The sequence below is a fragment of the Falco naumanni genome, chromosome W (genome assembly GCF_017639655.2).
Source record: "Falco naumanni isolate bFalNau1 chromosome W, bFalNau1.pat, whole genome shotgun sequence".
Lineage (NCBI taxonomy): Eukaryota > Metazoa > Chordata > Aves > Falconiformes > Falconidae > Falco > Falco naumanni.
In genome coordinates, this window is record NC_054079.1 from 26,780,078 (window position 1) to 26,800,439 (window position 20,362).

The window sequence follows — 20,362 nt, forward strand, 5'->3', positions numbered from 1 at the left end:
TTAGAATCTCTGAAGATCTGCACAATCCAGGCCTGGTATTAGAATAGGCCTGTAATCAGAATTGTACTGAAGTTGCTGTGCTGAAGATAACAAGAAAGGTAGCCTTGAGCTATTCTTGAATGCTGAGACCGAGTAATTATGTTGTGCCAACAGGCCGTGGCTGTAACAAGCTACAGCTGCTGGGAAAGCAGGTGCAGGGCCAAGAAAGATAGGGACTGGTATGGGAAAATAGGGAGTAACAAACTACAAGGCTGAAGCACAGCAACACAATTAGCTACATGGATAGAATGCTTATTTTAGTCATGATAATTAGGGGTGTGAGAACCGCGCGCGTTTAGAGACTACTAACCAATTATATTTCTGCTTTACGAATATGCATGTGTATCGGTTCTGTATAAGTAGTGTTAGAAACTAATAAAGTTGAGCAAGATGCATAACTCATATTGAGCGTCTTCTTGACTCCGGCAAACCCTTCTTCCAACACCCTCCTCTTCCTCCTTTCCCTTAGCTTTTATTGCAGAACACTACTTCATATGGTACTGATATGTGGAATCAGACTCCACAATCTTATGAGATTGTAAAGTAGGTATGTTTACTTAGCGCTGGGCAGCACGGGGGGGGGGTGTGTGTGTGTGTCACCCCTCCAAAGCCGTGCACACCTGGGGCGGCAACAACTTGTCTCAATTTATACAATCAAATGTTGCATATACATAAGGTTTCCAAATATGCCTATACATATTCATGACCCATCCCACTTCATATTAAAATTAGTTCCAAGAAGTCATTTCCATAAGTCCCTCCCAACTGTGCTTGTGTGGTGCCTCTTTGTGGGGATGAAGCTTGGTAGTTTCCCTCGCTCTGAACATTTTACCTTTTCTCTTTGCGCAGACTCAGTTGTTCCTTGGTCTTTGTCCAAATTATAGAGTTGGTTTTAGCTACTTCTCATCAAGAACTGTCCTTCAGGAGGAACTGTAGACTCCTTGCTTCAGTTAATTTACACAATGGTTAGTAAAACAAAGCATTATTTATCAACAACAATCTAGATAATTGTTAAGCAATTAGATCTACTAAAATTTCTTTAACCCTTTCCCTCAGTATGGAATATCTCTTTGGTCAGTTTGGGTCAGCTGTCCCATCTATATCCCCCCCAAGCTCTTGCCCAGCCCCAGCCTACTGGCCTTTGTGGGGGGAGTTTGGAGAGACAGTCTTGTTGCTGTGGGAGCGCTGCTCAGCAGTAGCCAAAACACTGGTGTGTTGTCAACACTGTTCTAGCTACAAAAACAAAGCACAGCACTACGAGGGCTACTATGGTGTCCTGGTATGGGGAACATTAACTGTGTCCCAGCCAGACCCAGTACAGCACGTTGCTGGCTCATGTTCAACCTGCTGTCCAATAGGACCCCCAGGTTCTTTTCTGCCAAGCTGCTTTCCAGCTGGGTGGTGCCCAGCATGTACTGGGTGCCTGGGGTTGTTCCTCCCCAGGTGCAGGACTTTGCCCTTCCCATTGTTGAATTGTATGACGTTCTTGTCAGCCCATTTCTCCAGCCTGTTGAAGTCCCTCTGGATGACAGCATGACCCTCTGGCATATCAGCCACCCCTCCCACTTTTGTGTCACCAGCAAACTTGCTGAGGGTACACTCTGACCCGTCATCCAGATCATGAATGAAGATGTTGAACAGGACTGGACCCAGTATTGACCGCTAGGGTATGTTGCCAGTTGCTAGTGTTCAACTAGACTTTGTGCCACTGATCGCCACCCTCTGGGCCCAGCCATTCAGCCAGTTTTCAATCCACCTCACTGTCTGCTCATCCAGTCCATACAGCTTCTCTAAGAGGATCTTATGGGAGACAGTGTCAAAGGCCTTACTCAAGTCAAGGTAGTCAACACCCACTTGCTCTCCCCTCATGCCACCAAGCCAGTCATTTTATCACACAAGTCTGTCTGCCAAGTTGGTCAAGCATGACTCCCCCTTGGTGAAGCCATGCTGACTAATCCTGATGATTTTCTTGTCCTTCATGTGCCTGGAAATGGTTTCCAGGATTAGCTGCTCCATCACCTTCACAGGGATGGAGATGAGGCTGACCAGCCTGTAGTTCCCTGGGTCTTCCTTCCTGACCTTCTAGAAGATAGGAAGGGATATTTGTTTTCCTGCAGTCCTCTGGCACTTCACCATGATTCTTCAAAGATTGTCAAGGGTGGTCTCTGAATGACATCAGCCAGGTTCCTCAGCCCTTGTGGTTGCATCCCATCAGTGCTCATGGACTTATGTATGACCAGTTTGCTTAAGTAGTCCCTGACCTGATCCTCTTCTGCTAAGTGTATGTCTTCCTTGCTCCAGAGTTTTCCCCTGATCTCTTGGAAATGGGATTCCTGAAGTCCTATCTTGCTGTTCCCTGGATGATCAGTTAATGTCTCTGTATTCCTCCCAAGGTACCTGTCTCTGCTTCCACCTTCTCTATTTTTTGATTTTGTGTTTGAATTTTGTCAGGAGCTCCTTGTTCATCCATGCAGGCTTCCTGGATTTTTTGCCTCACTTCATATTCATTGGGATGGAGCTATTTTGAGCTTGTAGGAAGTGATCCTTCAGTATCATCCAACTTTCTTGGCCCCTGTTTCCCACCACATCCTAGGAGAATGCCATGGGACTTTACCAAGCAGATCCCTGAAGAAACCAAAGTCTGCTGTCCTGAAGTCTGGTCTTGTGATCTTATTTGTTACCCTCCTCTCAGTTTCCTGAACTCTACTATCTCATGGTCACTTCAGCTAAGGCTGCTTTTGACTTTCACAGCCCCCATGAGTCCTTCCTTGGTTTTGAGTATGAGGTATAGCAGAGCACCTCTCCTCACTGTTTCCTCTGTCATTGGAGTCAGGAAGTTGACATTGATGCACTCCAGGAACCTCCTGGATTGCTTATGCTCTGTTGTGTTGTTCCTCCAGCAGATATGGGGTTAAGTTGCAAGAGTCTTTTAAAAAAAGATGTAGGTGGATAAGTGAAAGAAAAAGCTATGCTTACTGTATTTACGATAAGGATCTAGCAAAGGCTGTCTCTCCCTAATACACCTCACTTCTGTTTCCTTTCTGGCAAAATGGCAGATAGGTTTTGAAGAGTGTTGTCTTCCTCTTGTATTGTGTATCTTAGCTTTTATGTTTATTTCCTCTTTCCATTTTTCTCAGGGTTCTAAATTGCTTTAATCTCTCATCCTGAAACTACTATTTTTCTTCTCTTAAGCAGGAGAAAGTCTGGCCATCCTCTTATTTAGGACACAAGTGTTTTCCCTTCTGTAAGTACATAAATAACTATTAATTTAAGCCATCTCTCTTCCACTTGACTGTTTAGTTAACATCTCTGAAGTTATCAGTCAAATACTCTCTGACCAAGTTATTTTAGATATTCCGCACAAGGAGGGTTTAATGTTTAATATAAAATTTACTTATTTGAAGATATTTGATGTTACGTGGGATTTTGATTTAGCAGAGTGATACAGCAATATACTGAAATCACAATACAAGCATAATATAGCAATTGCAACATACAGTTGAATCACAATACAGATGTGATTCCCATTACCGATCTCTCTATGCTCACTGTCACAACACTGGGTGTCCCCTGGAAAGAATGTGTTTTGAAGTTAACTCAAACCCATTGCTCTCCTCAAAGTTTATTTTATTAGTTGTCCAGTTTTTCTACTTTGTTGGGCTGAGGCACGTATACACTTCCCCCCATGTTGGTCGGGCTAGCTCAGGGAAGCCATTACTTTCTACAAAGTATCTCAGGGAAGGCTGTTTATACAACCTGATGACCCACTGGTACAGCCTTGTAGATAAAACAAAGGCTACCCTCCAGTCCCCCTTGTGTTGAGATAAGTTGAGCTTTCTTTACAGTAATTGGTGATCATTCCTTACATTCTTCCCTGAGCTCAGCATTCTTCAGGTGTTAGGTTTATGGTTGGGCTCAATGATCTTAATGGTCTTTTCCAACCTAAATGATTCTATGAGTCTATGATTCCTCTGATCCTTCTTCCACTGTAGGGGTGTGTTCGTTCATCACAGAAGTGTAAATTTCTCATTCTTTATTTTGGTAGCTGCTTGGCATTTCTTAGTGAGGAATGTATCTTTCCCTGAACTTTACATATCCTGTCAGTCTAAACATTAATGGGTTAGATGAGTTAGATTAATGGGTTAGACTGAGGTGGGCTGAGATCTGACTGAATGGCAGAGCTCAGAGTCTAACTGGAGGTCTGTAGCTAGCGGTGTTCCTCAGGGATCAGTACTGGCTCCAGTCCTACAGAGTGTACCTTCAGCAAGTTTGCTGATGATACAAAATTGGGAGGGGTGGCTGATTCACCAGACGACTGCGCTGCCATTCGGCAAGACCTGGACAGGCTGGAGAGTTGGGCAGAGAGGAACCTGATGAAGTTCAACAAAGCTAAGTGTAGGGTCCTGCACCTGGGGAGGAGCAACCCCATGCACCAGTACAGGCTAGGGGCTGACCTGCTGGAAGGCAGCTCTGCAGAGAAGGACCTGGGAGTCATGGTGGACAGCAAGTTGACCATGAGCCAGCAGTGTGCCCTTGTGGCCAAGAAGGCCAATGCTGTCCTGGGGGTACATTAGGAGGAACATGGCCAGCAGGTTGAGGGAGGTGATCCTCCCCCTCTGCTCTGCCCTGGTGGGGCCTCACCTGGAGTACTGTGTCCAGTTCTGGGCTCTCCAGTTCAAGAGAGACAGGGGACTACCTAAGAGGGTCCAGTGGACGGCTGCAAAGATGATTAGGGGATTGGAGCATCACCCCTATGAGGAATGGCTGAGAGAGCTGGCCCTGTTTAGTTTGGAGAAGACTGAGAGGGGATCTTATCAATGTCTACAAATATCTTAAGGGCAAGTGTCAAGAGGATGGGGCCAGACTTTTTTCAGTGATGACCAGCAACAGGACAAGGGGCAATGGGCACAAACTGCAACACAGGATATTCCATCTGAATATGAGGAAGAACTTCTTTGCTTTGAGGGTGGCAGAGCGCACTGGAACAGGCTGCCCAGAGAAGCTGTGGAGTCTCCTTCTCTGGACACATTCAAAGCTCGCCTGGGTGCGACCCTGTGCAGCCTGCTCTAGGTGAACCTGCTTTAGCAGGGGAGTTGGACTAGATGATCTCCAGAGGTCCCTTCCAACTCTGACCATTCTGTGATATGTAATACAGACATCTAAACAGTCTAGTTATATGTAGTTTGAGTATTTACTGTCGTGCCTCTTCTAAATTACTTTGAGGTGGCCAATTTCCAACATCTTCCTCTTAGATAAATTATAGCAATTATATGCATGGCATTTGGAGAAAAAAAAAGGTCATGATACCTGGCTGCGATGCATATGATATTGGACAAGTCACAAACTCTGACTCCATACATGAGAATTTGACATCCCAGCCACTCAGTCTTCCTACTGCATGCTTCCAATACAGGTCACATCTATATATAGAAAAAGAAGTGAAAACGTGGAGAGCATTTATTGTACTTAGTTCTGTGTTTTCTCAAGACTTCATATGGAAATTCTGTGCAATGAGGGTGCTGTATAAAGGCAGAACAAGGAGTCTAAGTCATGGAAAAAGACAGCCCATCCTTGGACCCTGTTCTTCTATTGCCTGAATAATTCAGGAACAAAGGGAGAAATGTACTTGGAGAGTAGACAGTTCTTTTAGGAGGTAATGGGGAATTAAAAATGGCCATCATAGGCAGAAAAAACCCAAACATTGTACTGTTCCAGTGAGCCTTGATTTATGTCTAAATAGACCTTTTTTTTTCCTATGTGTTCTCGAGTTTGCTGACTGGCCTGAAACCTGAAAGGTAATTACAAATTTCAGTTTCATCTGTACCATGGGCTCAGCTTGTAGGAAAGGTATGACTATTGATCTCATGTTCTGTGTGACTTTGTCAAGCTATTTAGTAACACACCTGAATGCTCTTATTTTCAGAATACATACAGACCATAATGATGATGGAAGAATCAGTTCAACATGTTGTCATGACAGCCATTCAGGAGGTATGTTAGAGTGTCCATAGTGTGTAGAAATTAAGCCTTTTAATATTGCAGAAAAATATACTTTTTTTCACTGTGATGAAAAAGGGGCACAGAGTTTGTAATTTTACAAGGAATATTTTCCTCTTTTCAGTTAGAAAAACAAATCAAGCAAGTCTTCTTCATATCAAAGAACTTTGGTTGCATGCCCCACTTCTAGAGAAGTTTAAATCTTCTCAGCTGTGGTAGGTTGTCCTTGGCTAGCCTCCAGATGCCCACCAAGCTGCTCTATCACTCCCTCTCCTCAATAGGACAGGGGGAGAAAATACAATGGAAAAGCTCATAGGTCCAGCAAAGGATAGGGAGATCACTTACTAATTATCATCATGGGCAAAATAAACTCGAATTGGGGAAAATTAAAATATTGTCAACTAAATTAGAGTAGGGTAATGAGAAATAAGAACAAATCTAAAAACACCTTCCCTCCACACCTCCCTTTTTCCTAGGTTCAACTTCACTCCCGACTTCTCTACCTCCTCCCTCCCCAAGCAGCACAGGGCAATAGGGGGTTACAGTCAGGTTATAACATTTCATCTCTGCTGCTCCTTCCTCCTCATGTTCTCCCCCTACGCACACGATACAGTCCTTCACAATCTTCTCCAACATGGGTCTTTCCTATAGGATGCAGTTCTTCAAGAGTTCCTCCAGCATGGGGTGCAGTCCTTCAGGAATGGACTGCTCCAGCGTGGGTCCCCCACGGGGTAACATGTCCTGCCAGAAAACCTGCTTCTGTGTGGGCTCCTCTCCACAGGCCACAGTTCCTGCCAAAGGCCTGCTCCAGTGTGGGCTCTCCATGGGGTCACAGCTTCCTTCAGGGCACATCTACCTGCTCTGGCATGGGGTCCTCCACAACCTGCAGGGTGAATATCTGCTCCACCATGGACCTCCACAGGCTGTAGGGGGAAGCCTGCCTCACCATGGTCTTCACCACAGGCTGCAGGGGTATCTCTGCTTTGGTTCCTGGAGCACCTCCTCCCCCTCCTTCTTCACTGACCCGGGTGACTGCAGAATTGTTTTTCTCACATATTCTCATTCCTCTCCCTCAGCTGCTGTTGCGCATCATTTTTTACCCTTTCTTAAATGTGTTATCACAGACATGCTACCATCATTGCTGATTGGCTCAGCTTTGGCCAGCGATGGGTCTGTCCTGGAGCCAGCTGGAACTGGTTCTGTCCAACTTGGGACAGCTTTCAGCGTCTTCTCACAGAAGCTAACCCTACAGCCCTCCCTGCTACCAAAACCTTGCTCCATAAACTCAGTACATTGACTTAAAGAATGTTTTGATAATGGGCTCCCCTTCCTTTACCTTTCCTATGTGGCTCCTGAAGTGTATTATACTGCTTTTATATAAGTGACCATATACTGTACAATTTTTTCATTAAACTCAGAATATCTCAAGTTGAAAGGGGCCCATAAGGATCATCGAGTCCAACTCCCTGCTCCTCACAGGACTACCTACCACTAAACCATATGACTAAGAGCATTGTCCAGATGCTCCTTGAACTCTGACAGGCTTGGTGCTGTGAGCACTTTCCTGGGGAGTCTGTTCCAGTGACCAACCACCCTCTCAGTGAAGAACCTTTTCCTAATGTCCAATCTGAACTTACCCCAATGCAGCTTCAAGCCATTTCCTATCGCTGGTCACCAGAGAGAAGAGATCAGCAACTCCCCTTCACTGGCCTTCTTGAGGAAGTTGTAGACTGCAATGAGGTCACCCATCAGCCTTCTCTTCTCCAAGCTGAACAAACCAAGTAGCCTCAGCCACTCCTCCTAAGTCTTGCCCTTGAGACCTTTTACCATCTTGGTCACCCTTATCTGGAAACACTTTGATGTCCTTCTTATATTGAAGCACCCAAAACTACACACAGTACTCAAGGTGGGGCCACAGCAGTGCAGTGTAGAGTGGGACAATCACCTCCCTTGACTGGCTAGCTATGCTGTGCTCAATGCACCCCAGGGCACAGTTGGCCCTTTTGGCTACTGGGGCACACTGTTGACTCATGTTCAACTTGCCATAAACCCAAAGATCTCTTTCTTCAGGGCGGCTCTCCAGCCTCTTGTCCCCCAATTTATACATATAACCAGGGCTACCCTGTCCCAGGTGGAGAATCCGGCACTTGCTCTTGTTAAATTTCATATGGTTGGTGATTGCCCAGCAGTCTGTTCTATCCAGATCTCTCTGTAAGGCCTCTCTATCCTCAAGGAAGTCCACAGCTGCTCCTACTTTAGTATCATTGGCAGACTTACTTAATGTCCATTTGGCTCCTGCAACCAGAACCTATATAAAAACATTAATGAATGCTGGCCCCAACATTGAGCCCTGGGGAACCCCACTGGTGACTGGCTGCCAGCCTGATGTAACCCCATGTTGTCATTTAACCCCAGCTGCTAATGTATTATACAGTGGGGCCTCTTCAGCATGCGTCACCTCCTCTGGTGACATTCCGAAATCTTTGCCTTCTGGCCAGTCGATGATCACTTCCAAGATGTTTGGATGACTGGGATTTCTGATTCGAGCTCATTGTGTGATCAGTGGGACCCACTTACTCCATGTAGCATCAGTTGCGTGATGTGTAGAGGAGACCCTCCCTTTAAACATTCAGCCCAACGCTGGCAAACGGGGCACCAGAAGGAGCTGTGGTTCACCACCAATCACTTCTGAAGCAGCTCAAACCTCTTCATAAGTGGCCATTCTCTCTTTTTCAGTTGGAGTATAGTGGGCCTCAGATTCTCTGCATCCCCAACTCCAAAACCCTAGGGGCACACATCAAGTCTCCCCTGGTGTTTTCTGCCAGAGGCTCCAGGTAGGGCCATTTTCCCTGGCTGTGGTATAGAGCACATTTTTTACACCTTGCCCTGTCTGAACTGGCCCAAGGGCTACTGCTTGAACTATCTCCTGTTTAATTTATTCAAAGGCTTTTCATTGCTCAGGGCCCCCTTTGAAATCATTTCTCTTCCAGGTCACTTGATAGAGATGGCTTACAATCAGACTGTAATTTGGAATGTGCATTCTCCAGAAACCCACAATGCCTAGGAAAGCCTGTGTTTCTTTCTTACTAGTTGTTGGAGACATTGCTGTTTTTTTGTTGATCACATCTATTGGGCTCTCACATCATCCATCTTGCCATTTTACTCCCAAAAAACGGACCTCCTGTGCTGGTCCCTTGACCTTACTTTGTTTTATGGCAAAACTGGCTTTCAGAAGGATTTGGACTATTTGGATAATCAGAAGGATTTGGACTAACCCAATTGTCCTTCTCCTCCACCTGGCTGGAGGCAGGGCCCCTCTAGTCCTGGTCATAGGATTCTCCACCAGGGCAGTGAGTGGTGTGAAACAGATGTAGTGTGGAGCAGCCCTGTCTGCTTACTTCCTGTAAAAATGGATTAGAATTCCTTTCCATAGGATCAGGAGTAAGATCAGCCCTTCCACTCTGTCTGGGAAACTGCCCACTGGAGACTGGAGCAGCAACCTTTCTGGAAAAACACCCATCTGTGCTTGTTTTCCTTGTAAGTCACATACTCATGTCCCTAGGGTTGAGGTAGGTTTTCCATGCCACTTCCTCATGTCCTCTTTGTGGTCCCGCAGGTAAAAACACAGGTTATGCCATGTTGTGTACCTTCTATATCCTCTCTCTTGAGGAAAAGGATGCTTACTGTCAATAACTGAGATGCGGGTCTGTTCAGGTGGGGAGTAGAATATATCCTCATCAAGTCACTGGACCAGTTTCTCCACAGCCAAGACTAGGGAGGAAGAAATATTGTCTTCATGTTCTCGGAGTTGGCGAACCACTTCATCCACTGTCGGTGCTGCTTTGTCTCTCCAGCTGATTACTGCCAATGAGTTGGCACATGACGGTGTGCTCCATACAAATTTCCGCCACATGGGTCGTGTTTATTGGACTTCATCTGGATCTGTGGGTAACTGCATGTTGTTCGGATCATAATAAATCATCTCTAGCATGGTGAATTCCCTCAGGTACTGGATACCTCTCTATTGCAGTCCACTTGCATGGGCGACATGTAATATCCTCCTTGAAGGGATACCTTTCCTTCACGCTTGACAGGGATAGCCTCCAGAGGCAGAGGACTATTGTCCCTCTTCCAATTACCTTGTCAATGCCCCCTTCCCTAGAAAGTGATCTCAGCTGCTTGGCTTCCCTACCCTCTAATTCCAAACTATTAGCCCCATTATCCCAGCATCAAAGCAGGCAGGTGACAATGTGTTCACCTGGATGATGGGTAAAATCTTTTAGCATATCCTGCAGCTCACTCAGGGATAGGGATAGAGTGGTTACCTCGTGTTCTGCCTCTTCCTCCTGTTCCTGTGGTGGCCTTGCTTCGTCCTCCTTTAGTAAATGAGCTGGTTTTTGTGTCCATTTCTTCTTCTGTATAGGGGCAACTGATACTGACATGGGTTGGTCCTCTGCATCACCCATCACAGGGGTCTGAGTAGCTGCAGTGCCTGTTGCAGGAGTTGGAGTAGCCACAGATAGTTGCTTAACTCTAAACAAGAGCAGAACCACATTCAGCATTTCTAACAGTAGCACCAGGACCAGCAATAGGCTGGTTTCAACATACCAAGGGTATGCAAAATTTTCAAAATTCTCAAACACTTATGTGATTAGCCCTGAGGAGAAGATTCTATCTCTTTAAGTCAGTGTTTTCAGGAACAGGCAAGTGACAGATTTCCTGCATAAGTTTTGGGATATTTTACTTTTGGTTTGTGGTTTTTTTTTTCAGGGTATGAAAACATTTCTTTTTGAGCTATTTGCAACACATCTGTTATATATATATTTAAAATTTCTTATGGTACTGCTTTAAACCTTAACTTCACCTTAACTGGTGTCAGTTACTTGGCTATCCAGATGTTTTATAAATATTGTGTCTATAGCTTCCCTTGGTGTGTTATCAGGGGAGCTAATAGAACTGGCTAGCAGTCAGAACTCAGCCTCTTTAAGCTATTGCTTGCTAGAACTTTCAAACTTATGTCTTTTTTTTCTTGTTTTGAGCCTGCCCTGACAATTTGTTTGCTGGGGATGGGTTGTTGTTTGACCTCAAAATATTTGTATTATTTAAATTTATTTCTAGCCATTTATCCATTGTAATTGATGAGTGGGTGAGGTTCCTAAAAGAAAACTTTTTTCCCCCAACAAGCATGTCAGTCAATTTGGGGCTTTTTAAGAAAGTAATGACTTGAAAATAATTTTTTTCCTCACTAAAATCATTGTAAACCATTCTTCTAGTCAGATTAGTCAGATTACAAAGAATTTTAATGCTTGTTTCAAAAATACTCATTCTAGAATATAAACTTTTAATCTGCAAATTCCAGACAAATTTGAGAGCTATCTTGCCTGCCATGTAATAGCTGCCACCAGTCTAATGGTGCTTAAATACAGATCTCTGCAAAGGATAGTGTAGCTTTCATGATAGATAATGAATGTGCTTTTTCAGAAGAGAGAATGACTATGTAAGGTAATGTTTTTCATATTTTAGATATTCTAAGTCCTGAATATGTCTTTCTGTAATTCTTTTTTAATATACCTCATAAAAATGAAGTAAAAAATGTTACTGTTGTCAGAAAAAAAAGCTTTCCTAAAGGTTAGATGAACCTGATTTCTTATTGAAACTTACCTTTAATATGCAAATAAATCTTTTTTCTAATCTAATGTAATCTAATTGCAGTTGATGAGTAAAGAGTCTCCAGTCTCTTTTGGAAATGATGCTTACATTGACCTTGAACGTCAGGTATCTAATATGAGGTGTTTCTTTTCCTTTAATCACAGGAAATCAGTGCCTAATCACTATGATTTATTGTTAAGCAGTCTAACTTTTTCTATTGTGGGAAAGTTTTGTGGAAAATTTGAATAATGGATACAAAATAAAACTTGACTGTGATTTACAGTTATCTATGTTGAAATATATAAATTCTGGTAGATGGAATTAATTTTTGTGTTAGCTGTCCCTTGTAAACTTAAAAATGAAAGATTATGATCCTGTCTGTGAAAAGTAGAAAGCCCATCTAAAATTTATTATGCATAATAAAATATATACATATGCATTGACTACATGCATATTTTATCAGATCAATTTTCTTGTAGGTATTTCTTTATTTCCCTGACCACATTCATACAGAAAATTGGATGATATAAGTGTTTTAATTATTATATAGTCCCTTAAATAGATGTAACTGAATGTTTCCACACTGCTTATAAGATTCAGTGTCTTTTTTCAGATGGGTAGGTTTCTCCACTACAGTGTTGATTGTTTCCCCTGTTGTACAGTGAGAGTAGTTCCCAGTGACTAGACAGGTTTTACCTTAACTGGTTATTCTTTGTGTATCCCAATCTTTTGTGTATTTGAAAAGTAGATTAAAAACTGAAATCATATAATCTTTGCATCTATAAAGAAAAGAGATATTGATGCTTTTTTTCCCAGTGTACAGAGCCAATAGATTCTTCAGAGCTAAGCTGTTTGGTTTGGGGGGGCCCTCAGTTTACAGCATAAATGTGATAACTTCAATGTTTTGTTTCAAGACCAAATATCACCTTCAGCTATATTTACCTTTGTTAGACAAATTAAACAATGATTACATTTGCTATTTTGTTTCGTTGTAGAAGCAGAATTGCTTTTCTTTTTCCCCCAAACATCAATATTACATAAATGTAAAAAAAGACTTTACAATCATATAATTCATAATTTTGCTATATCATTTATAGAGATATTATTTTATGAAACTAAAAATGATTGTTGTTTGTAATAGTTGAAGAAAACTACAGAAGAATTAAATGAAGCCCTAGCAACGAAAGAAGAAATTGCCCAGAGATGTCATGAGTTAGATATGCAAGTAAGTCATCTTTAAATCAAGAAAAAAGCATGTTAATTCTTGGACAGCTGAAGAAAGGGCTTATTGTTTAAATCTACCTTTTGTATTTAAAAAAATATTCCTCAATTGCTGTATTTCTTTACTCATCTTAGCAGAGCAAAAAGTGCATGCCCACTTGTATTGATTCAATTATGTTAGCATTAAGGCTATTGGTACTGACAAAGTTTTTTTGCATTCAAGTGAGAAATGAGCTGCATTGCTCAACTCATGAGTTACAGAAATCCTAGGAGTTTTGCTGCTATAATGATTTCAGTAAAATGTTACAACCAACTCAAAGTTATTCTATACTATCACCTGTGCATAAACTAAGTTTTACTGTAAACTGAGCATATCTGATCTGGAAGACATCAACAGATTAAACCTGGAACCCAGAAGAGCCATTTCAATCAATTCCTATTTTGGTGTATAATTTGGCTTTTTTTTTTTTTTTTTTTTTTTTTTTTTTTTTTTTTTTTTTAGCCAAGCAGTAATGACCGGAATTAATGAAGCCTTGTGCCTTATTGATTTGTGTTCAACCATTGGTTGATTTTGTTGTGTTGGATGCAAATTCTGATCAAAACTTTCCTTTCTCTTGGGATACTTATATTCTTTCTTTTCCCCTCCTACCTACATTTTGATTGTATAGTGTCTAATAATATAAGCTTACGTTTCAGATGTTCTTTGAATCACAGCACTTTGACTTCTCTGCCCCACTGCCTGTTTTCATAAAGCTGTCAGAAATTTAATCATCTTTGGGACCTCTGTTCTTGTTTCAAGTCCATTTGCAATTGGCCATTGGAATAAAAAAATTCTTGGAGAGGCATGGCCATGAGAGACTTGAATAGTCTGGTCTGTGTGATTTTATAAACATTGTTTCCTTTGGAAAACATTTAAAAACCTTACTATGGTGTGTGCATGGGGTAGTGGTGCTTTAAAAGTAGGCAGACTTTAATACAGTGACGTAATCTTCTTTGATAACTAAGATATTTTTCTTTAGATAATTCTGAGAAATAAAGGTAAGAACGCTCTTTTCTTTATGGTAAATCCTGTCCCTAATGCTGTAGTACATTGGTTACATCAAATATCAAGTATTAAAGTTACAATGTGTTCCTGTGAAATAGTTTTGTGAACTTCGACATTTCCAGTTATGAATTGTGTTAATGTTTTGCTGTGTGCACCAAAAAATTGCTCTTTATAGCTAACAGCTCCTTTATTCCACTCTGTTCTTTGATTACAACAGGTTGCAGCACTTCAAGATGAGAAGAGCATTTTACTTGCTGAGAACCAGATTCTGATGGAACGTTTGAATCAATCTGATTCTATAGAAGATCCCAACAGCCCTGCAGGTCGTAGGCACTTGCAGCTGCAGACCCAATTAGAGCACCTCCAAGAGGAAACATTCAGGTAAAAAAGCCACAAGTGGATAAACTGCAGTTGGCAGCCAGTATGACGTCTATGCTTTTGGTTCTACTGGCATTTATGCTAAATTATAACGGGTGAGATAATAACCATAGTAGTGAAGTTTCTGTTATGATCTACCTGTTTATAAGCTCAGACTTTGAAAAATATGGATTTTTTTTTAAATACTGAAATGATGCAAAAATACTGAAATACTGAAAGGCTCCCATTGACCATCTTGTCTCCATTCTCCTTGAATTAACTGCTTGAATTAACTGGACTCCTTGAATTAAGTGCTGCTATGCCTCTTTCTTGACTGCATCCCTTTTTATGTGTATCTTTATTATTTTTTATTTTAATTTTGGATCAAATTCACAATGGTGCTTTGTGCTACCAAGTTGTCTTCTCCACTCATTCACCATGTTTTGTCAGTTTCTCTTGATTATTCCTTTCACTCACTGCCAACTTCAAGCAACTTTTCCTACATATATTGATGAGTTTGTCATACCAGAGACTTTGTTCTCTACTCTTCACATGCTAGTCAAAATACTTGGTTCTTCAGAAGAACTGAACAGGCATAGCATCTAAAAATAAAAACTGAGAGCTGCAGCATTCAGAACATCTGAAGATCAGGCCTGGCTGCCAACATTGATGACAGTATAAGGGAGTTGGACAGCTGGACAAAATCCTGGGATAAACCCTAGGATAAATTTTTCATGTTCAAACTCTCTGTGCCCCAAAAGGCAGCGGGGGGGGGGGGGAAGGGGATGAAAAATTCTGCAAGAACTTCCAATATTATCATAGAGAAGTCTCAGATTTTTTTCTTTCCAGCACAATTGACACACACATTTCCTTGTGATATTTCAAAGTAGAAACTGTAATTGAATTGGAAGCATCAGAAAAGTGATCTGCTTCAATGTTTTTGAATAAGCAAGGCATTTGAGAGCAAAACTCCATTCTGTGTGGTGTTGTGCATTGGACTGTTGTTTCCTTTTCACTGTGCATCAGAAGGCTTTGTTTATGGTGTTTCTAGAGAGGATGATGATCATGGAGAAAGGTAATAATGGCTCAAGGCGAGAATCATAGAATATCCTGAGTTAGAAGGGACCCACAAGGATCATCAAGACCAACTCCTAACTCCACCCAGCGCAACCTAAACATTAAACCATATATCTAACTGTGATATCCAAACACTTCTTGAACACTGGAAGGCTTGGGGCCATGAACACTTTCCTGGGGAGCTTGTTCCAGTGCTTGACCACCCTCTCAGTGAAGAACTTTTACCTAATATATAATCTGAACTTCCCCTGATGTAGCTTTAATCCATTCCCTCATGTCCTATCACTAGACACCAGAGAGAAGAGATTAGCACCTCCCTCTCTGCTCCCCCTCACAAAGAAGTTGTAGACAGCAATGAGATCACCCCTCAGTGTCTTCTCTAAGCTGAACAAACCTACTGTCCTCAGCTGCTCCTCATAAGTCATGCCCTCTAGTCCTTTCATCATCTTTGGTGCCCTCCTTTGGATGCACTGTAACATTTTTATATCCTTCTTATATTGTGGAGCTCAAAACTGCACACAGTATTCAAGATGAGGCTGCACCAATGCTGAGTATAGTGGGACAATCACTTCTTTCAACCAGTTAGCTATACTGTGCTTGATGCACCCCAGGATACAGTTGGCCCTTTTGGCCATCAAGGTGCATTGTTGACTCATATTGAGCTTGCCATCAACCAAAACTCCCAAATCCTTTTCTGCAGGGCTGCGCTCCAGCCTCTTGTTCTCCAGTCTATACATACATCCAGGATTACACTGTCCTGGGTGCAGAATCTGGCATTTGTCCTTGTTAAATTTCATATGGTTGGTGATTGCCCAGCACTCTATCCAGATCTCTCTGTAAGGCCTCTCTACCCTTGAGGTAATCAATGGCTCCTCCTAATTTAGTATCATTGGCAGGCTTACTTAATGTACATTTGACTCCTGCAACCAGATCATTTATAAAAACATTAATGAGCGCTGGCCCTAAAATTGAGCCCTGGGGAACCCCACTAGTGACTGGTCACCAGCCTGATGTAATCCCATTTACTATAACTCTTTGAGCCTGACCTGTCAGCCAATTGTTCGCCCATCATGTTGTGTACACGTCTAGCTGTATGCTGGACATGTTGTCCTCCAGAAGGATACTGTGAGAGACAGTATCAAAAGCTTTGCTAAAATACATAAAAAAATCCCACACATCCACTGCCTTCCCTTCATCCACCTTGTCATAAAAGGATATTAAGTTGGTTAAGCAAGACTTTCTCTTCACGAACCCATGTTTGCTCTGACCAGTGACTGCATTATCTTTCAAGTGTTTTTCAATAACTCCCAGAATAATCTTCTCCATTTTACTAGGCACTGAAGTGAAACTGACAGGCCTATAATTACCAGGGCCTTCTTTCTTGTCCTTCTTGAAAATTGGAATAACATTCGTTAGCTTCCAGTTGACTGGGACCTCTCCAGATTCTCAAGACCACTGATAAATAACTGAGAGGTCTTGCAATAACGTCAGCCAACTCTTCCAGTACCCTGGGATGAATCCCATCAGGCCCCATAGACTTATGTGCACTCAGTTGCAGCAGCAAATCCTGTACAAGTTCAAAGTCAACTGGGAGCTTATCGCTCCCTGAGTTGTGGTCCTCCAACTCAGGGCTCCAGGAGTCCCAGAGCCCATCATCAGCGTTAAAGACAAAGTTGAAGAAGGCATTAAATGTCTCTGCTTTGTCTACATCCCTATTTGTGAGGCGACCAACTTCATCAAGTAACGCACCAATATTTTCTTCAGTCTTCCTTTTGTCTGTTAGCATACTTTAAAAAACCTTTTTTTGTTATTCAGCAAAGTACTGGCCAGCTTCAACTCCAGTTGAGCTTTGCTGTACAAATTTTATCCCCACAGTGGCAAACATCTCTGTAGTCCTTCTGTGTAGCCTGACCTTGCTTCCAAAGTCCATAGACTTTCTTTTTCCACCCAAGTTCCAGGAGATCCCTGCTCATCTAAGCCAGCCTTCTGTCCCACTTGCTTGACTTCCGACACACTGGAATTGCCTGCTCCTGCGCTTTTAAAAGGTGGCTCTTAAAAAGCGACCAGCATTTATGGACCCAAATACCCTCAAAAGCAGATCTCCATTGGACCTTACTAGCTACTTCCCTGAGCAGCTTAAAGTCTACTCTCCCAAAATCCAAGGTAGTAGCTCTGCTGACAGTTTTTCTCATATCACTGAAGATTTTAAACTCAACCATTTCATGACCGCTGTGGCCAAGAGAGCCACCAATCATCACATCACCCATGAGACCATCTCTATTTACAAACAACAGATCTAGGAGGGCACCTTTCTTAGTCAGCTCTCTTAGTACCTGTATCAAAAAGTTATCTTCAACATGCTCCAGGAATTTCCTGGACCTGTTTGTGTCTGCTGTATAATTGTCCTAGTTAACATCTGGGAAGTTGAAGTCACCCATAAGAACAACAGCAACTAATCCTTACCCAGAGGCTCTCAACCATGTTGTTCTGTTTTATTTCAATTGTACAGGTTAGAATCTGCCAAAGATGACTATCGCATACGTTGTGAAGAACTAGAAAAGGAAATTGCAGAACTGAGACAACAGACTGAAGAGCTTAGTACATTAGCAGAGGAGGCTCAGTCTTTGAAGGATGAAATAGATATACTCAGGTAAACTACATTCTATTAGCTTTGGGGTTTTTCTTTTTTAGAATATATAAATAGATTTAATCCACAGTAAAATTCATATAATTAAATTTAGTCTTCATTAGCTTTTGGTGTAATAGTTGGATGTTGTAAAAAGGATGGATATGTATTAAAACACTTCTTAAGCAATTAAGTAAAAGCCACACTGTGGTGTTGTGGTTTAACCCCAGCTGGCAACCAAGTACCACGCAGCCGCTCCCTCACTCCCCCCCACCCAGAGGAGTGGGGAAGAGAATCGGAAAGGAATGTAAAATTAGAGGGTTGAGATAAGAACAATTTAATAATTTAAACAGAATAAAAAGGTAAGAACAACAATTGTGGTGACTGAGGCACGGACTTTGCAAGGAGAGTGCAGCAAAGGCCTTTACTGTTAGTTGGTTACAGCTTTTAGAAGTTTATAATCTGTGCACGCGCCACTAAAAACCTTATTATTGGTCAAACTCTACTGTCCACACACCCAGCCGCTGTTCACTATAGGCTATTCTCCACTGTTCATGCTGTCTCCTTATCTTCTGGAGGTGAGATCACATTCCTCCTTTGTTTCTGTCTCATCTGGGTTTCTTCTCACACTCCCTCAAAGTTATTTACTTCTTTGCTGCAGGATCACAGCTGCACCTCGTTAAAGCAAGGTCACAGTTGTACATTATCAATGTCAAACCCACTGTCTCCGTACTCTATAAACAACAACAATAATAATAGCAACAGTTATAATGGAAAGGTGGGGAAAAGGATAAAATCCAAAGGAAAAGGGAGAAAGGAAACAAGTGATGCACAGTACAACTGCTCAACACCCGCTGACTGATGCCCAGCCAGTCCCTGAGCAACGATATCCCCTCCCCAGCTAACCCCCCAGGTTTATATACCAATCATAAAGTCCCACGGTATGGAATACCTCTTTGGCTAGTTCAGGTCAGCTGACCTGGCTGTGTCCCCTCCCAGTCTCTTGTGCCCCTCCAGCCACTGGCAAGGAGGCCTGAGAAACCAAAAAGTCCTTGACTTAGTATAAACAACAACAACTAAAACCATCAGTGTGTTATCAACGTTGTTCTCACATCATAGCCAAAACCCAGCACTACTAGCTACTAAGAAGTTAACTCCATCCCAGCTGAAACCAAGACGTGCCCATCAAAATGATTGTTCTAACTTGTGTGTCAAGCAATCTATTAAGTACCAAAAAGTTCATTTAAGCTGAATTCATTCTAGTTTCACACTGTTGAGTATGGCTGTGGCTATTCATTTTTTAATGTTAGCTTACAGGTTTTCGGTGTTTGAAATTTTTGTGAAAGCTTTCAAATTAGAGGATATTTTCCTCATATTGTTTGTTTTCAGTCAAGCTGTTAATTATTTAGGAGTTGGTTACAATTTAAAGTAATGATCCATTATTAAGAAAACTTTGAACGTATTATAAACTGAGCCCTGTATTGCATTTTTGTTAAAAAGGATTCAGACTCCAAATCTATTATGGTAATCCTGTATGACAGCTTGGGAAATTGATATAACAGCTGTTAGCATAAATTTGCCATTTCTTTTTTCAGAACATGTTTATCCCTGGTTATCTTAAAAAAAAATAAGTCAAGGGCAGAAAATATTATTTTTACTCTGGTAAAGCAGTGGCTTCTGAGGATGAATTTAGAGTTGGAAGGAAATAGGTTGGAATTGTAGGAGTTAACAATTTATTTTTTAATTAATATTGGAAGCAGATAAGGAAATTATAGAAAGAATTATGCCATTAAAAAGCACTTCTGATAAGAGCATTTTGTGCCAACTAATGGAGGGGAGCAGTCAACTTGAAAACCAAGACATTTAGTAGTGCATGAGGATGTTTGTGCTCTTGTGCTCCCTTGATGTCTGGAAATGTTTTCTACACTGATTTTAGTCTTCCAAGTACAGATTTGATACAAATATTCAATCTCTTGTCTTCCCAGGCATTCTTTTGATAAAGTGGCCAAGTTAGAAAGCCAGGTGGAGTCATACAAAAAGAAGCTGGAAGACCTGGGTGATTTGCGGCGGCAAGTGAAACTATTAGAAGAGAAGAATACAGTGTACATGCAAAACACTGTGAGTCTGGAGGAAGAACTAAGGAAAGCCAATGCAGCACGTAGCCAGCTGGAGACATACAAGAGACAGGTGAGAACATCATCAGTGTAATAATTCTCTGCATTTCTCAACATTTCTTCTTTGCAGCATGGCTTATACCTCAAAGCAAAAAAACCCAAACAAAACCAGCTCCTTGTGTTTGCTTCTTTTGTAAATACTTTTCTTCCTCCCTCCCTACATTGCTTATTGGTCAT

At 41.9% G+C, this 20,362-nt stretch overlaps 1 protein-coding gene across 4 annotated transcripts in view; it reads left to right on the plus strand.

The window, feature by feature from the left end:
- The window catches only part of LOC121080525 (protein Hook homolog 3-like), a 159,947-nt gene that overhangs the window by 89,818 nt on the left and 49,767 nt on the right, over positions 1-20,362 (plus strand). For 3 of the 4 annotated variants that reach the window (XM_040578593.1, XM_040578594.1, XM_040578596.1), the window contains 6 exons: positions 5,963-6,030; positions 11,749-11,811; positions 12,827-12,910; positions 14,169-14,332; positions 17,895-18,035; positions 19,997-20,198. In XM_040578593.1, coding sequence (XP_040434527.1) covers positions 5,963-6,030; positions 11,749-11,811; positions 12,827-12,910; positions 14,169-14,332; positions 17,895-18,035; positions 19,997-20,198 — 722 coding nt within the window. The remainder of the gene's footprint in view (positions 1-5,962; positions 6,031-11,748; positions 11,812-12,826; positions 12,911-14,168; positions 14,333-17,894; positions 18,036-19,996; positions 20,199-20,362) is intronic. The other variant, XM_040578595.1, reaches the window with a different exon arrangement.